The sequence below is a fragment of the Mustela nigripes genome, chromosome 6, assembly GCF_022355385.1.
Source record: "Mustela nigripes isolate SB6536 chromosome 6, MUSNIG.SB6536, whole genome shotgun sequence".
Taxonomy (NCBI): domain Eukaryota; kingdom Metazoa; phylum Chordata; class Mammalia; order Carnivora; family Mustelidae; genus Mustela; species Mustela nigripes.
In genome coordinates this window covers 71,941,359-71,950,552 of record NC_081562.1, presented here as the reverse complement: position 1 = coordinate 71,950,552, position 9,194 = coordinate 71,941,359, and the positions used below count along the sequence as shown (strand labels likewise).

The 9,194-nt window shown below is 36.3% G+C and overlaps 1 protein-coding gene across 7 annotated transcripts in view; it reads right to left on the bottom strand.

Annotated features, from left to right (window-relative positions):
• ABCC9 (ATP binding cassette subfamily C member 9) overlaps window positions 1-9,194 on the bottom strand; it is a 154,515-nt gene that overhangs the window by 33,668 nt on the left and 111,653 nt on the right. For all 7 annotated transcript variants that reach the window (XM_059402839.1, XM_059402837.1, XM_059402835.1 and 4 more), the window contains 4 exons: window positions 7,387-7,616; window positions 6,597-6,745; window positions 6,314-6,383; window positions 4,111-4,268 (listed from right to left, as the gene is read on the bottom strand). In XM_059402839.1, coding sequence (XP_059258822.1) covers window positions 4,111-4,268; window positions 6,314-6,383; window positions 6,597-6,745; window positions 7,387-7,616 — 607 coding nt within the window. The remainder of the gene's footprint in view (window positions 1-4,110; window positions 4,269-6,313; window positions 6,384-6,596; window positions 6,746-7,386; window positions 7,617-9,194) is intronic.

Genomic DNA, 9,194 nt, shown 5'->3' with positions numbered 1-9,194 from the left:
TTTTAAAGTTCTGAATTACTGGGATTCTAATGAGATTTTTTTTTTTTAAAGATTTTATTTATTTATTTGACAGAGAGAGAAATCACAAGTAGGCGGAGAGTCAGGCAGAGAGAGAGAGAGAGAGAGAGAGAAGCAGGCTCCCGCTGAGCAAAGAGCCCGATGCGGGGCTCGATCCCAGGACACTGAGATCATGACCTGAGCCGAAGGCAGCGGCTTAATCCACTGAGCCACCCAGGCGCCCCCTAATGAGATTTAAAACAGTCTCCCAGAAGTAGGTTTCTAAATTGCGACAATCGATGAATGGTAGCAGGGTGAGTAAGAGAGAATTGTCAAATATGGCTTGGCTGTTTCTAGCTTAGCCGACTTGACAAATGATGGTATTATTTACCAGGGTGGAAGACACGGAATAAAGGGATTTGAAGAAAAAGACAACGAATTTGCCCTTGGCCACAATGAATTTGCTTCCTTGCCTCCACGCTTCATGGAACTTTTTTCATTGGTCCTCTGAGGAACTATAAAATATACATATAAAATGTATATATTATATATATGTATATATGTGTGTGCATATATATATATATATATATATATATGTATAATATTCAATGAACATTTAGTGGACAAACATCTGAATCATCCTTTTCATAAAGATGCATACTAGTGATGAAAACATTTCCTGAAGCCACATAAGCTAACATTTCTAGAAGATAGGCTAAGTGTTATACCATATGTTTCAAAATAATCCTCTTTTTTCTTTTCAGTTTTTTTTTCCTGCCATGGTTTAGGTTTTGGGGTTGAGAGTTTAGAGCTGCAGCATCAACATTCACCTTCCAGAGTCAATGAATTAAACTGTTCATAATCTTCAACAATAACTTGGGCCATTCTGGGCTGCCTGTGTAGTGCCACAAACAAATGCAAAACTCTTTTGAGTTCCTACAATGGATTTGTCCTCTTTAGAAACTGCAGAGGAGACAGAAAGAAAGAGGGAAGGGAAAGAAAGAGGAGTGGAGGAAATCAAGTATGAAGGAATGTGAGTAGTTTGCTACTTTAACCATAAAACTAAGTGGCTATTTGTCAATTTGACACAAGTAACAGGTGGTCACTGCATTTGAGGTTTGCAATGAAGGGAAAAAATTAGGATGGAGAAACCCTTGTTTATAAGACTGTGCTTTGTGAAACCAAGAAGGGGAGGGCACAGCTTGACCTTATATTCTTGTAAGTAGGACTCACACTTCCTTACAGAGTTAACCACACATTAGGTCTTTGATTTCAGAGATTCCAAATTCCATGACATATCCTGTCTCCCACTTTAATTCCTTTTGGTACTTACAAAACAGCCTGTTAAGTTGCCTGAGTTTTTCAATATGAGTGAGTCCTGCAGAGGCTCAACATCTAGAAAGGTTTTTTTTGTTTTGTTTTTAAGATTATTTATTTATTTATTTGAGAGAGAGAGAGAGAGAGCGAGCACATGTAGGCTGAGCGGCAAGCAGAAGGAGAGGCCAAAGCAGACTCCCCACGGAGCAGGGAGCCTGATGTGGGGCTCAATCCCAGGACCCCAGGATCATGACCTGAGCTGAAGGCAAACACTTAACCGATTGAGCCACCCAGGTGTCCCTAGAAAGGTTTTTTGTCTGTGAAACTAAATGTCATGTGCTTATACTTGTTTACTTCCATAGAATTTCAAATAAGAATGTTTGATAATCCACTATCAGTGTTAATTCTTTAAAAGTGGCCATCTCATCCATGCGGTGCCTGGGTGGCACAGTTGGGTAAGCATCTGACACTTGGGTTCAGCTCAGGTCCTGATCTCAGGGTCCCAAAATAGTGCCTCACATGGGGCTCTGCACTCAGCGTGGAGTCTGTTCGAGATTCTCTCTCTCTCTTCCCCTTCCATTCGTTCTCTCTCTTTGTAAAATAAATAAATAAATCTCTTTTTAAAAAAAGATCATCTTCATATTTTAGGCACTATCAATGCTAGTAACAGATTGTTCTTTGTTTAATGAACAGAATCCACAATTTTTATTATTTGTTTATTTAATTATTTAATGATTTGCAATTCCAATTTATAATGGACTAGGAATGTTTGCCTAGTCTTTGTCCTCAATTTGTGTTGCAAAGGGATAAAAATAAGCCCAAATGAATATGTGACTGAAGTAAGACATGACTATAATATTTAGTGATAAGAAGATAAGAATAGATTTGGAAACAACAGAAATAAAGTAACTGAATTTGCCTCTCCAGCAAGCAGTGTCAGTAATGGTAACAGAATAAATGAAAAAGTGAACTCATGATTAACTCTTCCCTTTTGGTCTCAATTTGCTATAAGAAAAGCAGATGAGGCTGGGAATGAAAAAACATTCTAGATTTTTTTCTAAGATTTTATTTATTTATTTGACAGAGATCACAAGTAGGCATAGAGAGGAGGAAGCAGGCTCCCTGCTTAGCAGAGAGCCAGATGTGGGGCTCGATCCCAGGACCCTGAGATCATGACCTGAGCTGAAGGCAGAGGCTTTAACCCACTGAGCCACCCAGGCGCCCCAACATTCTAGATTTAATACAGATCTCTAACATTGGAGGACCCCCAAATCAAAACTCAACACGTCAATCCACATGTCAATCCACATCCCCTCATGGCTGAGGGAAAACAACCACATTTTTAAAATTAAAAACCGTTATAAGATATATTGAGAGGTTCCCAACTACAATCTTGGCTTTTCTTATTACCTTCCCCAATTTCTCATCGTCTTCTTTGCAGTCATGTCCTATTAAATATCCTCAGTTTACCGAATAAACTCAGTATCTATCTTCTTATTCTAGCACTTAATGCACAAACAAGGATTACCTTATCTACAGGGACTAAGTTTCTTGAGCACAGGTTCTTGTCAGGTGGATCCCTTCACCTGCCACATGGCTTACACAATTATTTTCAACACTGTAATGCCTACTGAGTGTTTGCTGCAATAAAGTGATTATTGCGGGCGCCTGGGTGGCTCAGTGGGTTAAGCCGCTGCCTTTGGCTCAGGTCATGATCTCGGGGTCCTGGGATCGAGGCCCGCGTCGGGCTCTCTCTGCTCAGCAGGGAGCCTGATTCCCTCTCTCTCTCTCTGCCTGCCTCTCCATCTACTTGTGATTTCTGTCTGTCAAATAAATAAATAAAATCTTAAAAAAAAATAAAGTGATTATTGCAATGGTATAAATTTACTGTATTATTTATAACAACTCTTCAAAGCTGAACTGGAATTTTTTTTAAAATTTAATTTAATTTTTTCAGTGTTCCAAGATTCATTGTTTATGTACCACATCCAGTACTTCATGCAATACATGCCCTCCTTAATATCCCCCACCAGGCTCACCCATGCCCCCAACCCCCCTCCCGACTCTAAAACCCTCAGTTTGTTTTTCAGAGTCCTTAGTCTCTCATGCTTCGTCTCCCACTCCGATTTAATTTTAAAACAACTGGTACTACATATCATTTAACTATAGTACATCTCAGCAAATGATAAATCTTATATTAATAGAAGAATGTAAGATTCATGGCTACTTTTATTTATATTTGGCTGGGTACTCAAGTATGTGTTAAATTATCCAATCTGGAAAGTTCCAATCTCTTGGAGTTACAGCTCTTCTATCAGACATTCAAGATTATCTCCTTTTCTAGTCATCACTCTGACTTATCTCTTTAACCTTTTTAAATTCTTCTGATTTTTACAGAATGCATTTTAGCATTTTACAATATTTTATCTTTTCTTCCCACTGTGCAATAGAACAATATGAAGTCACTTACTCTTTGGAACTGTGTCTGGTTTTACAAGATTTCTGTCAATGTCATGTTCAGAAAATGGATCACAGAATGAAAGATTTGGCATAGTTTGTGGACTCAAAACTCAACACGTCAATCCACATGTTAATAAATATCCAAGATTTAACAACCAATTACAGAAACAATTATAATAAATCTCCAAACGAAATATAATATAGGTTTTATCGTGTTAAAAATAGATTGCTTTTCCAAATTCCATACCTAATCTTGAAAAACACTATAGCAAATCTGGATCACAGCAAATCAAATACATAGGTTTTTGAAAATGAATAGAACTTTGTTTTACTTACTTAGAAGCGACTCGAAAATATTTCTGGATAAAGTAAAAGGCGACCCCAAGAGGCACGAGAGCGACCAGGAACACAGGGGTAGCATAAGAAATCATGCCAATGGCAGACAGACAGAGCAATGTTGAGCGAGTCAGAGATTCCAAAGTTGGAGGGATGTGCTGTGAAGAAGGTAATTGGAAAGGGAAAATGTTTGAGCTCAAAGAAAATATTGGTTACAGTGCAATAAAATATTCACTTCAAAGTTAAATTATATAATTATTTACCAAAGTACCACATGGACGTTTTCATTGTAAGCAAGTCTTCATTCCTTCAATTTCACTCACTTCCCTTAGCTCAGTATTTTTATCCACTTCCCTACCTATCTACTTATCCTCTGTCAGTCAATTTATCTTGGGGATTTTATGGAAATAAATCTCATTTGTCTATGTGTTCTTGATTTATTTTACTGAACAAGATAGTCTATAAATCTTCCCATGTTACCATACACAAATCTCCCTCTTTTTTAATGGCTGCATACTATTAAAAACATAGTTAGCTATTCCTCTTCTGTAAGAAATTCACATTAATTTTCTGTATTTGGCTTGCTCATATCCTTTACATGTTTTTGATTGGATTATTTATTTTCCTTGTTGATTTTTAGATGGTCTTTATAGGTTATGGATGTTTTCCTCTTGCTTTACATATGTTCCAGCTTTTCTCCCAGTTAATCTATTATATTTTAAATTCATCTTTGATGTTTTTAGTTCAACAGAAGTTTGAAATTTTATATAATCATTTCTGCTGGCTTTTTTCCTTATTCAGAATTTTGTGTCTTACTTAATTCCTATCCCAAAATTCTAAAACCATTCTCCCGCATTTTATTTTATAGTTTTATATCTTTCTATGGCCATCTTTATTCCATAAGTATTTGCTTTTATTTTATGGATAGCTAATTGTCCCAACATCCTTTATTAAAAAAATAATCTTTTTCTTACTGATTCCAGAAACCACACTTATCCTGTGTTAAATTTCTCCATATGCTGGTGTTTCTGAGTTCTCCATTTTATTCTTTTGAACTACTTGTTTTCTGTGATCACCAGAGTACTTTATTTTTATAATGTTTTCTGGGTATCTGATAGGGGAATTCTCTGTATATACAGGATTTTTCAGATTTCCAGGATTGTTGTATCTCTTTTCTTCTTATTAGTTTCCCTCTCTACTTTTGTTTTTGTTATTATTATGAGTAGTATTTATTTTTCACTTAATTTTTTAATTGGTGCAGAGAAAGTTACTGAATTTTATATCATACACTTTATGCAGATACTCTTCTGAACTGTCAATCTAGCTGTTTTTTTTTTTTAATTGTACTAATTGTCTTGAACTTTCTAGGTGGCAATCATTTCATCTTCCAAATAAAGACTGTGTTGTCTCTACTTTTTTGCATATGTATTCCTTATGAAGTGCTTTAGATGCAATGTGACTAACACCAAAGAATACATCAAAATTTTTCAGTATACTTTTTAGTCAGCTGCATGCATCAAGCATTGTTTTCCTAAACTGGGGATAATTTAGATATTCTTTTTTTTTTTTTTAATTTAGATATTCTGATAGTAACTCCAAAAAGTCAGAAACGACAAGCGCTGGATTTGATGGATTCTTCTGTCAGTTATCCTAAGGGGTCTGTTTTTGGAGTGATCCAATTTTAGAGTTTAAGGACTTTAATTTCAGGACAAACTTCCAGAGGCAGACGGATCTAAAATAAACTCGGCATCCCTGGAATACTCTCTAAAATATCATACCATCTAAAGCTTTTCTTAGTAAAGAGCCAGTCTAGTTGAAGTAAAGGACATGTAAGACAGCTTGGCCTTCTATCCTTCACTTCTGGGAGACACTCTTCATCGATACTAAACTTTAAGAATTTTGTTGTGACTGGAGATACATTGATCAAAATGATTCCTTTTTATAATTAAAAACTAAGTGTTAGTTTATTATTTCACACTGATTCTCTAAGTATCCTCTTCTACATGCATACATTATTTCAAGTTAAATCTTTAAGTTTTTATTCTAGAAATCAGTTGTGCATATAATATTGATATGAGTGCATATAGGCTTAAAGTTTTAGAAATATTTTATTGTTAATAGGAATCATGGTTTATCTTAAATATTATTTATCTTACACTGAAAAAGTTGTTTTTGAACTTGGAAGTAACTCAGAGGCACTCACCTGATCAATGATATTTGTATCAGCTGAGAAACGATTGAGAATCAGTCCCAGGGGGGTGGTATCAAAGAATCTAGGCAATAAACAGATTAGAATGTATGATAATACTAAACTGTCTGGAACCTGAACACTGCTAATGGACAACTTAGAGCCCAGAAAATGGGAAGGTTCCTATTCATTTGCTCAAAGACCAAATACACTCTCTAAAGTTTCACACTTTGCTTAAATTTAAAGATTCATGTTTTATGATTTTGTGTGGGGGAGTAAGAAATAACTACTTTTTTACCTTATTGGTCCAAGAATTATCTTATTGAGGAGATTGTGGTGAAGGTTTTTGGCAGCCGTGAGACCCATCCATTCTACAGTGAGAGATGTAACAAGGCAGAGGAAAATACCTGCTCCACAAAGTATGCTAAATCCAGCTACATAGTAGGTCTAAAAAGCAAACAACACCAAAAACCCACATATGAAATTATCAGTATTTTCTTACTGGAACACAAAATATCAAAGTCAGACAATATTTTCAACTTCATTATCTTGCATCAGTTTAGACAGTTCGTGGAGACTAAACACAGTACCCCCACCCTGTCCCCACTGGTTTCCTTCACCCTCTTCCAAGGTTTGCCTAAGGGCAGATGAAGCATTACAGTCTATTTTCCGATTTGGAATATTCTTGGCTTTCTACACTGTAGAGTTTATCCTTCCTATCCCTAATCTCAGAATGACCAACTAATACGTTGGTGTCAGTAGTTAAAATCAATACCATCAAAACAATAACAACCAAAGTTCCATGTATATGTTACACACACACACATACACGCACACAATCATGTGCTTATACCTTCCCTGAATCCAAATCCAAACATTATCTTTTAATGTTTCTTATGATAAGCTTTAAAAATGCAAAAGAAATCCAAATAGTTTCCATTTTGGCAGGTCATTCCATTTCAGGTCCTATTTTAGTTAACTTACTGAATCATTACAAAAATTGGGCTATTAATATCAAACTAAATAAAAGTATCACTGTTAATCTCAATATTTATTCCCTTAATGATTTAAAACAGAATTCACTATACCTGATCAGCTTTTCCACTATTGTTTATACTGTACTCCGAAGTCCATGTGGCCAGCCAGTAGTCGATGGCCACAATGACTGAATGTTTCAAAAGCTTAGAGAAAATCATCAGGAAGAGCAAGAAGAATCCTCCAGAAGTAAGATATCGCCAGCAGGTTTTCCAAGGCATTTTAGTTCTGAGCCTCATTACAGTGGACATATTATCATCCTCATCTTCCTCTTCTTCTTCCTCTGCATGTAAAATATTAGTTTAAGCTCTCCTCAGTCAACAGGTAGATAAAATTGATATTACCTTACAAAAAAGCATATAAAAATCCCCCTCAGATTTATAGAAATACAAGTGTTAGTCTTAGAAATCTTAAATGCTTTTAGCAGGAAAAACACCCATTGAAAAAATTGGTGAAAAATGAATGGATGAGCAAAACAAGAAGCAACATTTATGTCTGGATGAGATAATTTGCCAATTAATTACACAACAAATTGACTAGAAGTATAGACTAGAAGTTTACAAATTTATTGAAAGAACCATATTGCCAATGAAACCACAGGTCTGGCCCTTAAATACGTAATTCTTTGAACTCTAAATTTCTGTATTTGTAAAACTTCACCAGAAGGAGATAGACTCTGAAATTTGTGGATTGCCCAAGAGGGCATAATCTCTGTTCTCTATGGTCCATTTTAGATGTGGTCACGGAGGCGCATGAGCAAGAAGAAATCTTCCAGAGAGCAAAGGCAGAGGACAGAGGACAAGAGTCAGGGAGTTCCTCTCAGATGTTTAAACCATCTGGAAACTCCAAGATGATTATCCTAAGAACATACTCCACTAAGAAGACAGAATTTCGGCATTTCCTCACTGGCAAAATTTGATTATTTGTGTGGTCTGGCAACGGTTGTGCATTTCCCATCCTTTCCTTTTCCAAAGACCTTTTTCATTGCAGTTATCCTGTTATGTATTCTACTACTATATACTGAGCAGGTTATGGGTAGGGAAGATAGGTAACTTTGATTTACAGTTTATCAGACCACAGAAATCTAAATGTGGATACTATGGGAAGACTGAGCATCACCAAAGATCCTAATATTTTGAACTAGATGAAGTAAATGAACAGGTCTCAGAAAATCTGTCCTTTGGTAAGGGTAGGTTCAATGCGTGAGCAGGATTAGAAATCTACGTGATGAAAGTTCACTTCCAGACTACTTGCTGTCTCCCCAACATCCATTCACTGTTTCCATACTAACTGAAATTTCAACTTGCCTATGGCTGCCCAGCTAATGACAAGATTTCTTCCTTCTCCCAGTACCTAATCTGTCCATGTAATGAACTGGCTGATGGTAAGGAGTTAGGAACAATATGTGCAACTACTTCCCTTCTTCCCTTCTTGGTGGCTGAAACAGACATACTGACCAGGACCAGGAATAGCAACCGAGTGAAAAATACGTAGCATACTCGGCTCTTTGATATGCATTACATCATTTTATTTTGTAGGAAAGTAGTACTACGTTATTTTATGCCCCAGAGAATGGATTAACCAACAAGCCCGGGGTAGAGTATCCAGCCATATATTCACCACTGGAACAGTGGAGAGCGTAAGTGGGCATGACTCCACTTTTAGAATACATTAGAAATAACTGGTTTTAAATTCTAAAGGCTGATGTCTTTTTACAGCACCAGACGTTCTTTTTTTTTTTCATTTTATATAATTTTTTATTTTTTATAAACATATATTTTTATCCCCAGGGGTACAGGTCTGTGAATCACCAGGTTTATACACTTCACAGCACTCACCAAAGCACATACCCTCCCCAACG